Below are 21,638 nucleotides of genomic sequence, written 5' to 3' on the forward strand. Positions count from 1 at the left end.
GAGCAGGCTGGAAGTTGTCCTGGAAGTAGTGGAAGGTGTCCCTGCCCATGGCAGGGATGGAACTGGATCTTTAAGGTCCCTTCCCACCCAAACCATTCCAGAATTCCATGATCCCTGTCCCTCAAGATCAGTTCTAGCAATCTGTCCTTCAGTGGAGAAGGAAACTAAGGAAGGAACTGGATGCTTTGAGTTATTCCAAGTTAAATTCAACCTGTCCTATAAAAAGAAGGATATTAGTGCAAACAGGGAATTTTTTGGGAGTGGATGAGAATGACAGGGATAGAAGAGGAGCATGTGTGCTCTCAGTCAAGGATATATCCCAAATATTCAATCTATTGGATTTTCCAGCCTGAGCAGTGTGGAGATCTCCCCTTTGGATGAACATGGAGGTGCTGGGATCCTTCTGTGAGCCGGGTGAGTCCAAACTGGGATTTTCCCAGTGTCCCACAGGACATGGCTCTGGAGTTGTAAGGCAGGATCTCACTGCCTGAGAGCTGTTCCCAGCTGAATAATTCCACATAATTCATATTCTGGAAAAGGGAAAAGCTGCATTTATGGCTTACAGCATTGAGGAATAAGGGCAGGAGAAGTCCTGGAGCTCGCTGACCAGCCAGGAGAAATCCAGGGAGAAAAGGAATGCCTGGAAGTGTGTAATCCTATTAATGGCTGCATGGAATTGTTTTTTATGGCTGCTCCTGAAGGGACTATCAGGGAATTAAGAGCTCAAAGGTGGCTGAACTACTGAGTTCCTATAAAAATGCCTATAAAAAGTGCTGGAATGTTCAAGTGCCTGATGTTTTGGGATGGTTTAGTAGGATTTTTTTTCCCTACCCAGAGCTATATCAGCCTCATAAAAGGATATTGGCTCTTCTGGAAACCCTTCCTCTCCTGGGGAAGGAAAACATCCAACTCTGGCTGCTATCCTTGGATAAACACGGAATAATCCATGTTTAGGAGAGGCTGCTTTAATTCAGTTTTTAAGGATGAAAATATATGGATGTGGACACAGCAGGAGTGGGGGATGCTGCTATAAAACCTATTAAAAGCCTTCCTTGGGGATGTAGTCGTGTTTTCCAGGGAGATTCTCCGGCTGCTGGGTATGTTGGTGGCCTTAGGAAAAAATCCCAGTTTATTGAGAAAAGTTGTTTCCAATCCATTAAGAAAATATCCAGAACTACAGAAAAACCCCTAAATTTCCAACAGTTTTTGAAGTGTTCCCCAGCAAGCAAAGAAAATGGGGGGAAATAATGGGAATATTTAATTAACTAAAGTTGGGATCTAATTGTTAATTAATTCAATGGAAACCAGCATGGCATAAATAGTTCCTCAGGGTTTTTCCAAGGATTCCAGGTTGTATTTCTATTGGAAAAGAGGGAAAGGAAACAGTGATCTGAGGGTGATGGTCCAGCTGTAATTCCTGGCCTGTTCCAGCAGCATTTGTATTTTCCTGCCTCCTCAGTGATGTCTCCTTGAATTTTCCCTCAATCTGTATTCATCCTTCCCACCACAGAACTTCCTTGGAAAGCACATCCAGCCCTTGTGGCCTTGTTTGTCCTGGTAGAGCGGACAGGGGTTTTCCATAGAGCCTGATTGTCCTTCTTGGGAGTGGGTGGGTGACACTTCCCTGCTCCAGGCCTGGGTTGAGTCCTTGCACTTCCAGCTCCAGAGGTCTCCCAGGACATGTGTGTTCCTCCCTGGGGATGGTCCTTTATTCCTGGATGAATCAATGGAGGTGTTCTCTCTGTCTCGGGAACAAACCCTTTGGAGTTAATGGGTAACCAGGCAGGGATTGATCTGCACAGGTCTCCTGCCAGGAGGAGATAACCAAGGGAGCTCTGCTTCCACCTCCAGCGGGGCGAGAGCTTCCCTATGGCTTGGAAAGGATTTCCCAGAGAAGCTGTGGCTGCTTCATCCCTGGAAGTGTCAAGCCCAGGCTGGAGGAAGCTTGAAGCAACCTGGGATAGTGGAAGGTGTCCCTGCCTGTGGCAGTGGATGGAATGGGATGAGCTTTGAGGTCCCTTCCCACTAAACCATCTGGGATTTGGGGAATTTGTGCCTGGATTTAGGGTGGTTTGTGAGTAGGAGATTCCAAGTATTCCAGCATCTCCAACAGTGACACAACAGCTTCTTTGGGACTTGGTCCCACCAGGAGAAATAGATCTTATATCCATTGGATATTCCTGGATCCATGATCCCGGCTCGGCTGAGCCTCATGTGAGCCAGATCAATGATTCCGGCGCCCTTCAGGAAAAACACTGAGGTGTCCGTGCTCAGAGCTGGTGGAAAAACTTTAAAAATGGACTCCAAATCCTTCCAGTCATGCCTGGGAGTCTCAGCTGAAGGTTGGGCTGTGGGGAGGGATGGGGTAAGGGAGGGGGAAATTCCTGAATTATTGTTTTGTTGGAAACTGGACTTTGAAATTCAGCGCCGGAGGGAGCCCCGGCCGCACCTTCCATGAGTAATATCCCGAGTAACATCTCTCCACCCATTCCTGGCTCGTGCTGCCTGCGAGCCACGTGGGGCAGGGAGAGCAGGGTTTGCAGGGACCATGACCCAGAGGGGACTGGGGAGGGGGAGAAATGTGGGAGATGTGGAGGGCAGGAGAAAGGAAAACCAGTGAGGGACTGTGTTTGGACCCACTGGAGGTGCTTCCCTATGGATCAAAGCAATACCTTGGATTTTTTGGGATTCAGAGCTCTCTAGGATCCTTTGGGGATCACACGAGTCCATCCCTGAAGTGCTGCAATCCCAGCTCCCTGCAGGAAGGGAGCTGGACCATCCCATATGGATGAGGTTGGCTCCCTCCCTTGGTGTGTTTTTCCAATGGGTCTTTTCCCTTTAATCAGGTCTGGAAAGGGAAAGAGCAGCATTCCTTGGGAGGGGGAGCTGAGCAGGACTGGGAGGCAGGAGGAAAACTCAGGTGAGAAGGATGTGGATCATCCACACCTTGATTTAGGCACCAGGGGAGGAGGAAAGAAGGGAAGGAGCAAAAATTCCTTAGGGATATGTCCAGAGGAGGGCATTCTGGAAATGTCAGCCACTTTGTGAGGGAAGAACCCTCAAATCTGAGGATTTGAATCCTTAATGTGCAGTTCCCAAAGGGATTTTCCTTTCTGTTAAGGGGTGTGTAGCACTCTGGAGCTGTCTCACGAGAGGTTGGGATGTGGAAATGTTGACATTATCCCTAAGGAAAGGAGGGAAGCGTCCTATTTTTATTGTAAATTAGTTGTTCCACAGGATTTTACGCTTTAGGATGGAGAATCCCAGGCCAAGCCCAAAATGGTCAATCCAGAGGGATGCAAATCTGGGCTCAGGACCCTTTCCCAAATCTTTTGATCATCCTTGGACCTGGCTATATGATCCAACACCATCACAGGCAGGACCATGTTCCTGGTGGAACTGGATGGGCTTTAAGGTCACTTCCCACCCAAACCATTCCAGGATTCCATGATCCCTGTCCCTCAAGATCCGTTCTAGGAATCTGTCCTTCAGTGGAGGAGGAAATTAAGGAAGGAACTGGATGCTTCGAGTTATCCCCAGTTAAAGTCATCCTGCCACATAAAAAGAAGGATTTTAGTGCAAATAAAGTTGAGTACAAGGGAATTTTTGGGATTGGATGGGAATGACAGGGATAGAAGAGGAAGATGAATGCACTCAGTCAAGAATATATCCCAAATATTCAATTATGTTGGATATATCAGTCAGAATGGTGTGGAAATCTGCCCTTTGGATGCTGGGATCTTTCTGCAAGGAAGGTGAGTCCCAAATGGGGTTTTCCCAGTGTCCTACAGGGTGAGGGACACAGGGACATGGCTCTGGAATGGTAAAGCAGGTTCTCATGGCCTGGGGCTATTCCCAGCTGAAGAATTCCATGGATGAGCTTTAAGTTCACTCCGAAGGCAAGCCATGCCAGGATTCTGGGATTCTAAATCACAGAGTGATGGAATGTGATTCTACAAATCAAATGATGATTTTATGAATCCATAAGAGTATGGGAAATGATTCCATGGATCCCAGGATCCTAAATGACAGAATCATGCATTCTAGGATTCAATATCCTGAGTTGAAAAAGGCCCCCAAGGATCATCCAATCCAATTTTGACTTTAGTGCTGGGTTTAGTCTTTATTTAAGTAAAATATTACAGACCAATATCTAGCAGGGTTTAGGCTGGGCTGGCGCTTGGCTTCCCGGGAAAAATCCATTTTCCCTTAATTTCCTTTCCTTCCCACGCAGCTTGTGCCCGAAACGGGGGGCTGAGAGCAGGAACAAGGGGAGCAGGGAATAACAATTGTCTTAATGTGGAGAGAGAGGAGAAAAAAGGGCTCCTTCTCTCCATCCCGAAATAATAGACCCATTACTGTCCCCAATCCTCAATCCCCCTCCTCTCCCGGGAGAAGAATTGGTCACTGCACAGCTGTGGGAGCGGGATAAATATATTTATATATCCCGGAGAATCTGCCCTTCTCAATTGGGATGTGGGGCTGGACAATCCCTCATTGTGCCCTGGCTGGCCTGCAGCAGAAAGGCCCCACAGTTTGGGGCTGGCAGGGCCCCGGCGCTCCGAGAACTCGGAACTTCATGGACATTATTCCCAGCGGGCCCTTATTTATTTGATTGGAGTCATTATGGGGTGGGAGGGGTGAGTGTGTTTGGGGGGGGGGGTTATTGGGGATTGTGGGAACATCTGGGGAGAACAAACCACAGCTGGGCCTTCCCCTGAGGGGGCAGGGGTTGGGGTCTGGGGGGGGTTTTGGGGCTGGGTTTGGGTGGTTTGGGGCTGGATTTGGATGATTTCCAGCTGGATTTGGGTGATTTGGGGCTGGATTTGGTGCTTGGGGCTGGTTTAGGGAGATCTGGGGCTGGATTTGGTGCTTGGGGCTGGTTTAGGGAGATCTGGGGCTGGATTTGGTTGATTTCCAGCTGGATTCGGATGATTTCCAGCTGGATTTGGGTGGTTTGGGGCTGGATTTGGTGCTTGGGGCTGGTTTAGGGAGATCTGGGGCTGGATTTGCTGGTTGGAGCTGATTTAGGGTGATTAGAGGATGGATTTTGGTGCTGTGCAGCTGGGTCTTGATGCTGCAGGGCTAAATTTGGTGCTTGGTGCTGGTTTAGGATGAGTTGGGGCTGAATGTGGATGATTTGGGGCTGGATTTGGATGATTTAGGGCTGGATTTGCTGGTTGGGGCTGAATTAGGGTGATTTGAGGTTGGATTTTGGTGGTGTGCAGCTGGATTTTGATGCTGCAGGGCTGAATTTGGTGCTTGGGGATGGTTTAGGGTGATTTGCAGCTGGATTTGGTGTTTGGGGCTGGTTTAGGGTAACATGGGGCTGGATTTGGTGCTTGGGGCTGGTTTAGGGAGATCTGGGGCTGGATTTGGTTGATTTCCAGCTGGATTCGGATGATTTCCAGCTGGATTTGGGTGATATGGGGCTGGATTTGGATGATTTCCAGCTGGATTTGGGTGATTTGGGGCTGGATTTGGTGCTTGGGGCTGGTTTAGGGAGATCTGGGGCTGGATTTGCTGGTTGGAGCTGATTTAGGGTGATTAGAGGATGGATTTTGGTGCTGTGCAGCTGGGTCTTGAGGCTGCAGGGCTAAATTTGGTGCTTGGTGCTGGTTTAGGGTGAGTTGGGGCTGAATGTGGATGATTTGGGGCTGGATTTGGATGATTTAGGGCTGGATTTGCTGGTTGGGGCTGATTTAGGGTGATTTGAGGATGGATTTTGGTGGTGTGCAGCTGGATTTTGATGCTGCAGGGCTGAATTTGGTGCTTGGGGATGGTTTAGGGTGATTTGCAGCTGGATTTGGTGTTTGGGGCTGGTTTAAGGTGACTTGGAGCTGGATTTGCGTGGTTTGGGGCCGGATTTGGTTGATTTAGGGCTGGATTTGCTGGTTGGGGCTGAATTAGGGTGATTTGAGGATGGATTTTGGTGGTGTGCAGCTGGGTTTTGATGCTACAGGGCTGAATTTGGTGCTTGGGGATGGTTTAGGGTGAATTGGGGCTGAATGTGGATGATTTGGGGCTGGATTAGGATGACTTAGGGCTGGATTTGGTGATTTGGGCTGAATTAGGGTGATTTGAGGATGGATTTTGGTGCTGTGCAGCTGGATTTTGATGCTGCAGGGCTGAATTTGGTGCTTGGTGCCAGTTTAGGGTGATTTGCAGCTGGATTTGGTGTTTGGGGCTGGTTTAGGGTAACGTGGGGCTGAATTTGGGTGATTTGCAGCTGAACTTGGTGTTTAGGGTTGGTTTAGGGTGATATGGGGCTGGATTTGGTGCTTGGGGCTGGATTTGGGTGAATTGCAGCTGAATTTGGTGTTTAGGGCTGGTTTGATGGTGTTAGGGTGATTTGGGGCTGGTTTAGTTTGATTTGGAACTGGATTTGTGTGATTTGAGGGCTAATTTTTGGTGGATTTAAGGCTGTATTCTAGTGATTTGGGGCTGGATTTGTGACTGGATTTTGATGATTTAGGGCTGGATTTTCTGTTTGGGGCTGGTTTAGGCTGACTTGTGACTGGATTTTGATGGCTTAGGGCTGGATTTGGTGTTTAGGGTGATTTGGGGCTGGATTTCAGTGATTTGAGGTTGGATTTTGATAATTTGGGGCTGTTTTAGGGTGATCTGCAGCTGGATTTTGATGATTTGCAGTTGGTTTTGTGGCCTGTGGCTGGAACGTGAGGCTGGATTTTGGGGATTTCCTGGTTTTGTAATTTGTGCCGGGATTTCAGTGATTTGTGTCTTTTTTAAAAACAAGATTCCGGTGATTTGTGGCTGGTTTTGGAATTTCTAGGAGGATTTTGGTGGTTTGTGGTTGGATTTTGTGCCTCAGGGCTGGTTTTATGAACAGGTTTGCTGGTTTGTGGCTGCATTTTTGTAATTTGTGGCGGGTTCAGTGTTTTGTGGCTGAGTTTTCGTAGTTTCTGGATAGATTTTGGCCATTTGTGGCTGGATTTTTGATGGTTTGTGGCTCTTTTTTGGCACTTTATGACTTTGGGGACAGATTTGGGTGCTTTGGGGAGAGATTTTGATGTTTTGAGGGTGTTTTTCAGTGATTTCTGGCCAGATTTTGGGGACTTCTGGCTGGTTTTTTTTGGTTTTGTTTTTTGAGGTTTTTGTGTTTGGTTTTTTTTTGGTGCCTTTGGTGCGAGATTTTGGTGCTTTTGTGCACAAATTTTGGTGCTTTGTGAGTGTTTTTTGTGCTCTGTGAACAGATTTTGGTACATTGTGGCTGGATTTTTTGATGGTTTTGTGGTTTATGGACAGATTTTGGTAGCTTGTGGCTGCATTTTTGGTGGCTTGGAGCTCTTTTTTTTCTTAGTGCTTTGTGGCTGGATTTTGGTGCTTTGTCAATGCTTTTTTCCAGTGGGTTGTGGCTGGATTTTGGCAGCTTTTGACTGATTTTTTTGGTGCCTTGTGGCTTTGCTTTGTGGCAGATTTTGGTGTTTTGAGAGGGATTTTGGTGCTTTGTGCACAAATTTTGGTGCTTTGTGAGGGAGGATTGGTGCTTTGTGACGGATTTTGGCACTTAGTGCACAAATTTTACTGTTTTTGTGAGGGGTTTTGGTGCCTTGTGGGCAAATTTTAGTTCTTTGTGGCTATTTTTGCAGTTTGGTGGACAAATTCTGGAAGCTTGTGCCTGCTTTTTTGTTTTGTTTTCTGGTGATTTTTGCTTCTCTTTTTGGTGCTTTCTGTACAGAGTTTTGATGCTTTAGTGGCTGGGTTTTTGGGGGCTTTAGTGGCTGGGTTTTGGAGGCTTTAGTGGCTGGGTTTTGGGGGGCTTTAGCGACTGGTTTTGGGGGCTCTAGGGGCTGGGTTTTGGGGGCTATAGTGAATGGGTTTTGGGGGCTATAGTGAATGGGTTTTGGGGGCTTTACTGGCTGGTTTTTGGGGCTTTAGTGGCTTGTGACTTGGGGTTTAGTGGCTGGTTTTTGGGGCTTTCATGGCCAGTTTTGGGGGGCTTTACTGGCTGTGTTTTGGGGCTTTAGTGGCCGGTTTTTGGGGGCTTTGGGGGCTGGTTTTGGGGGAACTAGTAGCCCGTTTTTGGGGCTTTAGTGGCTGGGTTTGGGGGGCTTTAGGGGCTGTTTTTTGGGGGCTTTAGTGGCTGGTTTTTGGGCCTTTAGTGGGTGGTTTTTGGGGCTTTAGTGGCTGGGTTTTGGGAGCTTTAGTGGCCAGTTTTGGGGGCCTTTAGCAGTTGGGGTTTTGGGTCTTTACTGACTAGTTTTTGGGGGGCTTATTGGCTGGGTTTTGGGGCTTTAGGGATCGGGTTTTGGGGCTTTAGTGGCTGGATTTTGGGGGGCTTTAGTGACTAATTTTTGGGGGCTTTAGTGGTTGGTTTTTGGGTCTTTCGTGGCCGATTTTGGGGGCTTTAGTGGCTGGTTTTTGGGGCTTTAGTGGCTGGTTTTTGGGGCTTTAGTGGCTGGTTTTTGGGGCTTTAGTGGCTGGGTTTTGGGGGCTTTAGTGGCTGGGTTTTGAGGGGCTTTAGTGGCTAGATTTTGGGGGCTTTAGTGGCTGGTTTTTGGGGCTTTAGTGGCTGGTTTTTGGGGCTTTAGTGGCTGGTTTTTGGGGCTTTAGTGGCTGGGTTTTGGGGGCTTTAGTGGCTGGGTTTTGAGGGGCTTTAGTGGCTAGATTTTGGGGGCTTTAGTGGCTGGATTTTGAGGGGCTTTAGTGGTTGGGTTTTGGGGGCTTTAGTGGTTGGTTTTTGGGGCTTTCGTGGCCGATTTTGGGGGCTTTAGTGGCTGGTTTTTGGGGCTTTAGTGGCTGGTTTTTGGGGCTTTAGTGGCTGGGTTTTGGGGGCTTTAGTGGCTGGATTTTGAGGGGCTTTAGTGGCTGGATTTTGAGGGGCTTTAGTGGTTGGGTTTTGGGGGCTTTAGTGGCTGGTTTTTGAGGGCTTTAGTGGGTGGGTTTTTGGGGCTTTACTGGCTGGTTTTTGGGGCTTTAGTGACTTGTGACTTGGGGGTTTAGTGGCCGGATTTTGGGGCTTTAGTGGCCAGTTTTGGGGGGCTTTACTGGCTGTGTTTTGGGGCTTTAGTGGCTGGTTTTGGGGGTCTTTAGTGGCTAGTTTTGGGGGCACTGGTAGCCCGTTTTTGGGGCTTTAGTGGCTGGTTTTGAGGGGCTTTAGTGGCTGGTTTTGGGGGGCTTTAGTGACTAGTTTTTGGGGGCTTTAGTGGCTGGATTTTTGGGCTGTAGTGGCCGATTTTGGGGGCTTTAGTGGCTGGATTTTGGGGAGTTTTGTGGCTGGGTTTTGGGCCTGTAGTAGCTGATTTTGGGGGGCTTTAGTGGCTGGTTTTGGAGGCACTATTAGCCGGGTTTTGGGGCTTTAGTGGCTGGCTTTTTTAGGGGCTTTAGTGGCTGGTTTTTGGGCCTTTAGTGGGTGGTTTTTGGGGCTTTAGTGGCTGGGTTTTGGGAGCTTTAGTGGCCCGTTTTGGGGGCCTTTAGTAGCTGGGGTTTTGGGTCTTTAGTGGCTAGTTTTTGGGGGGCTTATTGGCTGGGTTTTGGGGGCTTATTGGCTGGGTTTTGGGGCTTTAGGGATCGGGTTTTGGGGCTTTAGTGGATGGATTTTGGGGGCTTTAGTGGCTGGTTTTTGGGGCTTTCGTGGCTGGGTTTTGGGAGCTTTAGTGGCTGGCGTTTTGGGGGCTTTAGTGGCTGGATTTTGAGGGGCTTTAGTGGCTGGATTTTGAGGGGCTTTAGTGGCTGGATTTTGAGGGGCTTTAGTGGCTAGATTTTGGGGGCTTTAGTGGTTGGTTTTTGGGGCTTTCGTGGCCGATTTTGGGGGCTTTAGTGGCTGGTTTTTGGGGCTTTAGTGGCTGGGTTTTGAGGGGCTTTAGTGGCTGGGTTTTGGGGGCTTTAGTGGCTGGGTTTGGGGGCTTTACTGGCTGGTTTTTGGGGCTTTAGTGACTTGTGACTTGGGGGTTTAGTGGCCGGATTTTGGGGCTTTAGTGGCCAGTTTTGGGGGGCTTTACTGGCTGTGTTTTGGGGCTTTAGTGGCTGGTTTTTGGGGGCTTTAGTGGCTGGTTTTGGGGGTCTTTAGTGGCTAGTTTTGGGGGCACTGGTAGCCCGTTTTTGGGGCTTTAGTGGCTGGTTTTGAGGGGCTTTAGTGGCTGGTTTTGGGGGGCTTTAGTGACTAGTTTTTGGGGGCTTTAGTGGCTGGATTTTTGGGCTGTAGTGGCCGATTTTGGGGGCTTTAGTGGCTGGTTTTGGGGGGGCTTTAGTGGCTGGGTTTTGGGGGGCTTTAGTAGCTGGTTTTTGGGGCTTTAGTGGCTGGCTTTTGGGGGCTTTAGTGGCTGGGGTTTTGGGGCTCAGTGGCTGGTTTTTGAGGAGTTTTAGTGGCTGGTTTTTGGGGGCTTTAGTGCCTGGCTTTTTTAGGGGCTTTAGTGGCTGGGTTTTGGGCCTTTAGTGGCTGGTTTTTGGGGCTTTAGTGGCCGGTTTTTTGGGGGCTTTAGTGGCCGGTTTTTTGGGGGCTTTAGTGGCCGGTTTTTTGGGGGCTTTAGTTGCTGGGTTTTGAGGCTTTAGTGGCTGGGTTTTGATGGCTGCTTTTGGGACTTCAGTGGCTTGTGACTTGGGGCTGTTTTTTGGCAGCTTGTGGCCGCTTTTTAGCGCTCCCTGATCGGATTTTTCGGTTCGCAGGTTCCTCCCGGTGCCTGGCGAGTGTTTTTAGGCGACTTTCGGCAACCTCGCGACTCGGCGGCGTCGCCGAAGCCTCCCGGCGGGGGTGCCCCGATCGCGGTGCGGGGCGGAGGAGGAGCAGCGGGCGGGGAAGGGCAGGCACAGGGGGAAAGAGGGAGGGAAGCGGGGAAGGAGGGAGGAGCGGCCGCAGCAGCCCCAGGAGTCCGGGGCAGCGCTCGGCGGACGCCGATGGGCATCGGGCGGCCGCGCTGGGCAGCGGGAGCCCGGCGCTGAGAGCGGCGCTCGCACGGGGCTCGGACGGGGCTCGGGGGTCGCGGCGGGGCCGCCCGGGCCGGGGCGATGCCCCCCTGCAGCCGCACGGACTGAGCCGGGGCCGGCCCGTGCATGGCCCAGCCATGGAGGTGGTGGACGAGACGGAGGCTCTGCAGCGCTTCTTTGAAGGTAACGGGGGCAGCGCCGGCCCGCTCCGGGATCAGCCTTGGAATGGGCTGGGAGGGAAGGGAGCTCCAGGCTCATCCAGTGCCACCCCCTGCCATGGGCACGGACACCTCCCGCTAGCCCGGGTCGCTCCCAGCCCCGGCCAGCCTGGCCTTGGACACTGCCAGGGATGGGGCAGCCACAGCTTCCCTGGGAAACCCGTCCCGGGGCCTCAGCACCCTCACAGGGAGGAATTCCTTCCCAACATCCCGTCTGACCCTGTTCTCTGCGGTGGGAAGCCATTCCCCCTTGTCCTGTCACTCCAGGCCCTCTGTCAAAGTCCCTCTCCAGCTCTCCTGGAGTCGCTTTAGGCGCTGGAAGGGGCTCCAAAGGTCTCCCTGGAGGTTTCCCATCTCCAGCCTAAACAATCCCAGCTCTCCCAGCCTGGCCAGCTCTGGAATGGTACAGATCCCTGTCCTGGGATAGTTGTGCATCCTCCAGCGCACACTGTGGGTGCCAAGCTGGATAGCCTGGGAATTGTGTTGTGCCATGCCTTAGATTCCCACTGCCACCCCAGCAAGGACCTTGGAATGTCCCTCACCATCCTTGGAGCAGGCTCATGGCAGTGGCTCTGGCCTATGGATCCCAGACCTTTTCCGGATCCTTGTGGACACCGCATGGCTGTGGATCACTCTCCTTCCCACCAGGGTGGAAAAGTGGTTGGGAAGAGAACTTGGCCTCTGTTGGATGAAATGTGGTTGCTCATGGCTGAACTGGGATGTGCTGGGAGCCTGATCCCATTGTTGTTCCTGCCTCGGCTCCATCTTCCCTTCCCTGCTCTGGCCTTCTTGGCACGCTCCGCTCTTCCTTGTGGAGTGGCTGGTTCCTTCTCTTTCCCCCTCGTTGCTTTGTTTCCCTCCCTTGTTTTCCAGTGGGTCGCTTGCCAGGCCCAGGTTTAGTTGCCACGGGCTGTGTCCTTTGGGATGAGCCCCTGGCACATGGAGGGAATAATGTGCCCATCCTGGCGAGGCTCTGTTGCCCCAACAGGTCCTGGGGTGGATCCTGATCCATGGGTCAGCTCTGGAGCTGGGATCCCCTTTGGAGCAGTGGGACGGTGCAGTGAGCCCCCAGAGGCAGCTGGGGCAGGACAGTGGTGTCCCTGTGGATTCTTTGGTTGGTAGAAAGATTTATCCTGGAAAGTGGGAACAGAAGATGCTCTTGGGAGCAAATGGAAGCTCAAACTTTAAATGAATGTTGCAGGAAGGCATGAGGAAGCTCAAGCTGCTTCCTCCTTGCTTCCCCCTCTCCTGGCAGCCGTGTGTCCTCTCAGTAAGGCATCACTTCTTCAGAGGAAGAAGCACCCCCTGTTATTTCCAGCCATGATCCCAGATTCCCAGGAGCCCCAGGATTAGCAAGGATGGGAAGCCTCACCACGAGGGTTCTTATCGGCCGCTCCCAGCCCATGTTCCCTGCAGCCTTCTGGGGTTTCCTTTGGTTTTAGGATTTCACTTGGGCCAAACTCCTAAATCCTCCTCTCCCACTTCCCATCCTGGGGGTGCTGAGCACCTCCCAGGAGTCCTGCACAGCTCTGGCTCAGCATCCCAATGTTATTTATGGACCAGCTCTCTGTCTCTTCAGCTGGAGACATGGAATTTCTCCCTCGCCCCAGAGCATCTTTATTATAACGTGGAGATTTCTTTCTTTTACTGTTTTCCTGTTCCTTCCGAGTGCTGGGGGTGATCCTGCTTGAGCAAGATGACTCCAAGAGATCCCTGACAACCTCAGCCATCCTGGGATTTTTCCTCTCTATTTTCCTCCTTTCATTTTTCTTCCTTTTCTCCCCGTTTTTCCTCCTCCTTTCTCCCTTTTTCCTCTTCCTTTTTCCCTTTTTTAATCTCCTTCTCCTTCTTTCTTTTTCTCTTGAATCAAAACCATCCTGTCCCTGTAAAAATCCAGGATCAAGGAAACTGTGCCTGAAGGATATTTCTTACCCTCAGCTATAAAATCCTTCTTAAAACCTCTCTGAGCCAATTATTCCATGGAGCACGACTTTGTTTGGGCAGCTCGATCCCTTTCCCGCTGTTATTCCAGAGCATCTGTTCCGACACGGAGCTGGAGGGGGAGAAGGGAAGAGAAGAAAGTTTTGCCACCAGGAATTGCTGCTCTGTTTTTCCTTCTTGTGCCAGGTTTAATTGTTGTGCTCTGAGGAATCCTGAGGCCAGAGTGATCCTCTGGTTTTTTGGGAGTGAAGGTCAGGGCCTTAAATCATGGCATGGGGTTGGATTTACTCTGGTATCTGGCCCTCCCGAGGAATGAATGGTTTTTGAATGTGGTAAACAATAGATCTGTTAGAATTTAATAATTTACAGGACTAAATTAATTATCCCATCATTCCTTTAAAATTTATCACTGAGTTCCCATCATCAGGAAATCATTTTCCAACCTGTTTTTCGCTTGGAGTGAAATATTTTCTTCTTCTTACGGATCATCCCATCCCTGAGGAGATTTCTTCCTGCAGGCTGAGAAGCCTGGAATAACTTGGGAATTCTCATTCCTCTGCTTGACTCTGATTTTCCCGGGATCTGAGCCTGCTGTAGGCAATCATAGAAAATTTAGGCAGAATCCCTGAGCCCTTGGTATGTCCCAGTGTCAGACAAGGATTAACTGGGCTCCTCATGGAGACCTTTGGGAGTGGGGGCTGTGCTGGTGGAGCTGGGGAAGAACTGGTGCCTGTGGTCATTCCAAATCCTGGAATTTGGCTGGTCCCATCTGCAGAGCCAGGCTTGTTTTGGGAAGCAAATGCTCCCAAAATCTCAAGTCTGGTGCCCTCGGTTTTCTCAGCTGTGAGAGATGGACCTGGATTTTCCTAAGTTTTCCTTGATGTTTGCTTGGGCAGGATTTCCTTATTTCCTTGGCTATTCTTGTTTTCCTGGGTATCCTTTGTTTTCCTGGATATCCTTTGTTTTCCTGGATATCCTTGTTTTCCTGGATATCCTTATTTCCTTGTGTATTTTTGTTTCCTAGGCATCCTTGTTTTCCTGGATATATTTATTTCCATGGACGTCTTTGTTTTCCTGGGTACCCTTTGTTTTCCTGGGTATCCTTGTGTCCCTAGATATCCTTGTTTTCCCGGATATGTTTACTTCCATGGATATCCATGTTTCCCTGGATATCCTTGTTTTCCCAGATATTCTTATTTCCCTGGAATGTGGCTGTCTGCTCTTTGAAGGTGAGATCTGAGGTGTGTGAGGATGGAGAAGCAGAAAAGTGATGGGAAGGATCCCAGGCTTTGCTCTGGTATTTGGGATGGGCTAGGGAAAAGTCTCTGAGGGAAAAGATGTGTTGGGAATTACTTCAGGCTTTCCTGGGATGAAGGTGCTGGGAATGCAATCCTGCCTTTCCATATTGAGTGTCCTCAAGCTGGGCTTCTCCTGTGTTGGGAAGATTGTTGTCCTCAGGCACATGGTGGAATTTTTGAGGTTGTCCTATGCAGGGCCAGGAGTTGGACTTGGATGATCCCACTCAGGAATCTTCCCAAACTCCGTGGTTTGTGTTAGCACAGCTGATCCATGTGTTTGGAGGTGCCCAGGACCATCCTGCTGAGGAGAGCTGAGGCAAAAATCCTGGAGCAGCGAGCATTGGATGCTGGGGGGTTCTGGCAGGGGAGGGGAAGGAGATTTCCATGGGTTTGGGAGTGTTCCTGGAGCGTTTGTGTTTGGATTCAAAGGAGAAAAGGAGGGAGTTGACAGCGTCTGACCCTTGGCTGGCATCCTGCTCCCAACCTTTCCCTTGCTCCCGCCCGCCCCTGCCTCAGGGAAACGCTTACGCCACAGCTCAGCTATTTGGGATCCCTCTCCAGGCTAATTTATGAGATAAGAGCTCAGGGAAGAATGTACAGCGGGAAGGATGTTCGGAGCGGGGCCGGCGGGGGCTGGGAAGCGGGAATTCGGGAAAGGAGCAGAGAAAGGAGAGTGAGCGCTGGAGGTTGAGCAGGTTTGGGGTCGAGGTGGAGCTGGGAAAGACAAGAGTTGGTTCAGCAGAAGGGAAAGGTTTCCATGAAGGTTATCCAGCAGCTCCACAGGTACTCATGGAGCACAAGTGGCTGGAGCACTGGGAATATTGTCCGTGGAGCAGCCGTGTGTCCGTGCAGGGGTTGCTGGGCTGTGTGTGCACTCTGAGCCTGGAGTGACCAGGAGTGGATGGTTTTGCCTATGGCAATGTTTGGATATATGTGATCATGGAATCCTGGAATGGTTTGGGTGGGAAGGGACCCTAAGGATCATCCAGTCCCACATGGGCAGGGACACCTTCCACTATCCCAGGTTGCTCCAAGTCCCAGCCAACCTGGTCTTGGACATTCCAGAGATGGGGCAGCTACAGCTTCTCTGGGAAATCAATCCTCGCCACCTTCCCAGGGAAGGATTTCTTCCCAATATCCCATCTAAACCCTCCCTCTGTCATCCACAACCTCTCTGGACAACCTGTTCGCATGTTCCTGGTGTTGGTGACACTCCTGGTGATTTTGATTATGGAGCACTTGGTGCCTGTGAGGAGGAAGTGTCGTCCTGCAGAAAGAGGTCTGGAACATTTCCCTGTTTTCCTTGGATGAAGGAATATAGAATACTGGAGGTGAGGCAGTGAGGTGACCCCAGGACAGCTGGGATTGCCCCTCCTCCCCCATGCTGGGCCATAAGGAGGATTTGGTGGTGGTGGTGGGAATGAGTGGAGACGGAATTCGATGGTCAGACTCCTGCTAGTGCACATCCATGAGAATCCAGGGACTGCTTCCAAGTCTTCCCGTTGCTTTGAGGAAAACTGGGAGCAGAAAGGGCAAGAGGCCAGTGGAGCATGGGGGGTCTGTCCTGGTGTCCTGTGTTTTAGTTTCCTGGGCTTGACATAGAAATGCAATTACACGGATCAGAACATCACTTTTCATGGAATGCCTTAAGAGAACAGCTCTTTTGGGGCTTCCTGCTCACTCATCACCCTCTGCCTGCCCTCAAATCCATTCCCAAGGCTTGATGCTGGAGAGAGCTTTTCCCACATGGAGCTGCTGTGTCAGGGGGAGAACACCTTGGAAAAGCCCAGCGTGATCCCAGCCTGGGGGGGCTCCTGGCTGCGGGAGGAGCAGCCGGGGGATGAGGTGGCGGCGCAGGTGACAGTCACTGCGGGGCCTGGCTGGCGCTGTGGAAGGTAAGAGGCTTTGCCCGGAGTTCTTTGGGAGCCGGGAGCCAGCCCGTGCCGGAATGGGCGCGGGGCAGCTGGTACAGCACTAACACATGACCGTCCCTGCGCGTAATCCCCTCGCCGTCCCAAATCCCAGCGCGGAGCAGCGGCTGCCCGGCTGCCTCCCCGGCCCTCCCACTCTTCCCGGAGGGAATAGAAAAACCAGCAGGCAGCAGCAGCCCTGGGAGCTGGAGGAGCTGAGCTCAGGGAATAATGACACAGGGAGAGAGCAGGGATACGGCGGGAGCTTGACGTCGGCTCTCACCATGCTCAGGATGCGCTGGATCCGAGCAGGTAATGGCACAGACCCCCTGGGCCTTCTGTGGCTTGCCTTGCTTTCCCCTCTGCCTCTCCATCTCTCTTCCCAATGGGATTGTTCCCTGGTTCTCCTCTCTCTCCCCTCTGTGTGAAGCTTCCCTGCCTGCCCTGCTTGGTCAGCCCTCAACAGGAGCAGGTGACATGAGGATGCTGCTGAGTCCAGCTCAATCCCAGGGCCTGAGCAGAGCAGGGAAGAGACAAAAACATTCCCTTGAGCTCATCACCACACCCAGATGGCATTCCTGGACACTGGGGGAAAGCTGCCATGTCCATCCCAATAGGAGATTCCTGGAGTCTCTTCAGCCAAAGGACTTGTCCTCATCCACTCCTCAGGGAAGGCTGGTGCCAAACGCCGCCACTGCTGGCATGGTCTTGTGATGGTTTTGCTGGTGTTTCTCCCTCCCATTTCCCCAAAACTCCTTTATCCTGGACCCTAAAACTCCTTAATCCTGGGAAAAGGGCAAGAGACCAGGTGGAGTAAGGCCAGAGAGCTGTTCATGAGAGGGTGGATCCATAAAGCCTGATAAAGGGCAGGCTGGGATTTGAAAGGTGTTGTCAGCACGAGGCTCCATGAGGAGGAACTTTGCCCGTGTCCTGGGTAATGCCCCTTCCATAGGCTGGTGCCCTGGGAGCAATGCCCGGGCACAGACAGGGAGAAACTTCAGGAAGAGGTGGCAGTTGGGCCAGGTTGGAAGGAGTCATGCTGGAGGTGTGACCAGCATGGAAATGGTGACACAGGGATCTGGCTGAGCCCGTGCGTGGGATGGGGTGTGGAAGGGCTGCTGCTTGTAGGGAGATGGGAAAGGAATCCTGGTCAAGGGATGCCAGATGGACAAGTTTCCCTCTGCTTCCTCATGCTTACCAGGGAGAACCCTTCCAGGACAGTCAGGAGTCATCCCAGAGTCAGAGTCATCCCAGCTGCCAGAAAAAGGGAATTACATGGCTCCTGGGCATGGTTATTTCAAGGAAGAGAGATGGGATCCTGCTCTGCTTTCCTTCTTCTGGATAGGGGCCTTAGGGATTCCTCCTGGTGGGAATGGCTGGAGTGATATGGTGGTGAGGGTGGTGGAACAGGTTGTCCAGGGAAACTCTGGCTGCCCCATCTCTAGAAGTGTCCAAGGTCAGCTTGGCTGGGGGTTGGAGCAGCCTGAGGTAGTGGAAGGTGTCCCTGCCCATGGCAGAGAGTGGATGATCCTTATAGTTGCTTCCAACTCAAGCCATTCCAGGACACCATGATCTGGAGCTGGGAGCTGAGCTGGGAAGGTGCAGGTGAACCCATGGGCACTTCCCAGCCGATGCCTTGGATCCCTCTCGTGTATCCCAGCCTGAGGATGGCGTTGCTCTGGCACAGCTTTGCCGCCCTTGCCAGGGAACCCTCCTGCCTCTTCCCAGTGGTGTTGCTGATTGGACTTTGCACTCTCCGATAAGAATCCCGGGACACTGAATGTGCCTGAGGAATGATTAACCAGCGTGTGCCGTGCCAGAGGACAAGGGAGCAGCTGTGGCTGGAGACACAAACAGGAACAGTCTCGTGGCTTTTGGGGCCGAGCTGGTGCGTTCTGGGTGCCCGTCCCATGCTCCAGCGTCATTCAGGAGGGACAACTGTCAACACGGGGCATTTCAGAGGGATACCAGGACTAGGGATGGACAGACAGTGGCAGAGAGCAAGGGAGGTGTCCTGCTGCTGTGGAGGGTAAATGGGAACTCTGAGGAGTGGAGGGTGGATTGATCCCTGGAAGTGTCCAAGGCGAGGTTGGACAGGGCTTGGAGCAGCCTGGGCTAGTGCAAGGTGTCCCTGCCCATGGCAGGGAATGGAACTTGGATGAGCTTTAAGGTCCCATCCAACCCAAACTACTGCAGGATTCTATGATTGGATACCACACTTGGCTATCCAGCGGCTCTCACTTTTATTTTCATGGATATATCCTTTTGTTCCGACTGACTGGCATGCTTGGCATGGCCTTGCTTATCCAACAGACCTTCCTTCTCCCCGTTCTTCCTGCACAGCAGGGCATGTAATCATGGAATGCTTTGGGTTGGAAGGGACATTAAAGATCATCCAGTTCCACCCCCATCCATGGCATTTTCTCCCTGATTTGGTGGTGGTGGATGATGCGGCCAGCCCAGGATCCCACACTCCAGGCTGGCTTCCAACGGCACCTGGGGTGTGTTTAAGGCACATTTGAAGGAAAGGCCTCCTTCCCGAGGGAAAATGTAATGTGACACTCAGGGTCCACCACTTATCTCACTGAACTTTGGCTGCGTGGGGGCAGTTACTCCAAACAGGGAGAGGGAAGGGTGGGAAGAATGGCCAGGCCTGGCTGCAAATGGAGTGGACAGAATTCTTGGGGAATTCCCTGTCCACATATGTTCCCAAGCGCAAACACTTGTGTGTTTCTCTGGGTTTTGTGGTGGTGGGGAGGAGAACTGGTTGGAAAAGCCAAGGCTAGTTTTAAACAGACTCAGAGTGCTTGGATTCAGCCTGGGTGTAAAAGCCAGGCATTACAAGGATTTTTGCTGGAGTTGATTTGATTTGATTTGATTTTCCCTGGTTTTTTTCCCATGGAGTCTTTGGTATCATCCCAACTTTGCTATGGAGTGGCAAATTGTTCTGGTTTTCCTACCCAAGTAGTTTGGTGGGGAGGAGACAGTGCAGAGGTTGTGGGGTGGGCATGGAACAGGATTTTTGGAAGACTCAGGTGTGATATCCAAAGAACTGGATTGATTTATAGAATCCTGGAATGGTTTTAGGTTGGAAGGGACCTTAAATCCCATCTTGTTTCATGGGCAGGGACACCTGCCACTATCCCAGGTTGCTCCAAGCCCCATCTAACCTGGCCTTGAACACTTCCAGAGGTTGGGGCATCCACATAATTTATGACTTTTAATCCTGAATGCCGATTGCTCAAAATCCACATAAACAGGAAAGCAAACATCTTATCAGCCTGCTGGATCTTGGCTTATCTCCTGTGTTATGACTAGCCAGGGTTTATGGACATTGATTCGTGGAAGCATTAAAAAGGATGCTTTGACTTTATTGGGAATGAAACACCTGCTTAAGTAAAGGAAAACTTGGAAATCTGAGTTTTATAAGGGCCATCAAACCTTTTTACAGTTGGCTGCTTGCTGATAATGCGGTCACTGCTCCTCTCCTGAACAGACATGGGGTTTTCCCAGATGAGATCCCATCTATCCCAAAATCCCAGGAGACAGGGAAATCCTACCCCTGTCCATGTCCCCTCTGTTCTGTCTTGTTTTAATTGAGGTTTTGGGAAGGGGTATTGGAATGGAGAGGTCGATCTGTAGGGAAGGCCTAGCTTGGATTGGACAGGGCTTGGAGTAACCTGGACTTGTGGGAGGTGTCCCTGTCCATGGAAAAGGTGGCGCTGGATGATACCTCCCAACTCAACACATGCTGGGTGATAAATGATATTCCAAAACTGACCTCACGGTGTTGAGGAGCCAGAGGGATACAGGGAACAGCCCTGTGAGGACTTGCAGGCTGGGAGCAGCTTTCACAGCCCAGGATGAGGAGTTTGGATGCTGGAAGTTGTGTTGGTGTTCTTGGAAAGAAGAACTGGACAAAATCAACCCAGTCCAACAGGATATGGGGCTGTGGAATGTCAAGGTAGGGACCTTTCCTACTTGCTGGTTTTTAAGCACATGTAGTGTGGCTCTGGACATCCAGTGGGCAGCTGTGGATGCAACAGGTCAGGAATGATCACTGAGAGGGATTTTTACAGGATTTCCAATCCATAAAAAGTCAGGTTTAAGTAGGAAAACCCTGGAGGATCATGGAGTCGAACCATTCCCCATTCTTGTGTTGTGAAGGTCTTTTTCCCTCATTGCCAGTTGTGTTGCAGCCTGGATTAGCTCTGGAGGTTTTTCCCCACTGCCACAGAGAGTTTATCCATGAGATTGAGGTCACCATCCCTGTTTTGCCAGGAGAAAAGGGCTTTGCCACCTCTTCCTTTCTTGTATCCGTGTAATCCCTTGCAGAGGCGATTGAACAGAAACAAGAGGCCTGGAATCCTGGGAGTTTCTTTCGCCCCATGTGAGCAGAGATCATGGAATCGTGGAGTCATTTAGGTTGGAAAAGCCTCCTGGGATCATCCAGTCCAACCATTCCCCTGGTGTTGCACTACCAAGGCCACCACTATCCCACATCCACAAGATCTTAAATCCCTCCAGGGATGGGAACTCCACCACTGGAGCCTGTTCCAGTGCTTTACAACCCTTTCCACGAAGGAATTTACCCTAATATCCAACCTAAACCTCCCCTGGTGCAATTGGAGGCCATTTCCTTTTGTCCTGTCCCACGTTCCTTGGGAGCAGAGCCTGACCCCCGCCTGGCTCCTGTCAAGGAGTTGTGCAGACCAAGAAGGTCCCCTTGGAATGTTTTGACCCTGGTCCTTTCCTGGGGGTCTCTGCTTGGAAAATCTTTGTGCCTGGTATTTAATTTGGACATGACTCGTTCCCACCCATTCCCAAGCAACCTCCTGGTCCTCTCCTCCCCATGGCACATCCTCAGGTGTCGTGCCAGGAGCCTTCCCTCTGGATTTGGGGCTCTCCAGCCAGCCCAGTGCTTTGAAGTGATCCTGGGAACACCCAGGGAGCGCGCGGGGTGGACAGGATCCAAGCAGCACGTTTGGTATCTCGGCTGTATTGTCTGGGAAGTGTTTGCTAAATCCCTGGAGTAGGAAATATGTTCCAGGATGGCTCAGAGTTGGTCAGAAAAGGCAAACAAAGGTTGTTTTTTTTTTAAAAAAAAAAAAAAGAAACCTCAGTTCCCTGTGAAAAGTGGATGTGGGAATAGCCAGCATGGCAGTAGTCCCTAGGGAATTTTGGGGTTTCAGTAGTGAGTTCACTTGCGTGGAATCCTGGAATAGTTTGGTTTGGAAGGGACCTTAAAGACCATCCAATTCCACCCCCTGCCATGGGATCATGGAGACAGAAATTACAGCCCTGGACCTGTCCCACTTCTATTGGTCATGTTAGATCCTGGGAAAGGTGGGATCCTCCTTGAGAGCTTTGTGCCATGTGGCTGGGGA

At 51.1% G+C, this 21,638-nt stretch overlaps 1 protein-coding gene across 2 annotated transcripts in view; it reads left to right on the plus strand.

The window, feature by feature from the left end:
- Nucleotides 1–10,959: 10,959 nt before the first annotated feature.
- The window catches only part of MYRF (myelin regulatory factor), a 44,156-nt gene continuing 33,477 nt past the window's right edge, over nt 10,960–21,638 (plus strand). For both annotated transcript variants that reach the window (XM_066551977.1, XM_066551978.1), the window contains exon 1: nt 10,960–11,067. In XM_066551977.1, coding sequence (XP_066408074.1) covers nt 11,022–11,067 — 46 coding nt within the window. In that variant the 5' untranslated portion in view covers nt 10,960–11,021. The remainder of the gene's footprint in view (nt 11,068–21,638) is intronic.

The sequence above is a fragment of the Molothrus aeneus genome, chromosome 6 (genome assembly GCF_037042795.1).
Source record: "Molothrus aeneus isolate 106 chromosome 6, BPBGC_Maene_1.0, whole genome shotgun sequence".
Classification (NCBI taxonomy): Eukaryota; Metazoa; Chordata; class Aves; order Passeriformes; family Icteridae; genus Molothrus; species Molothrus aeneus.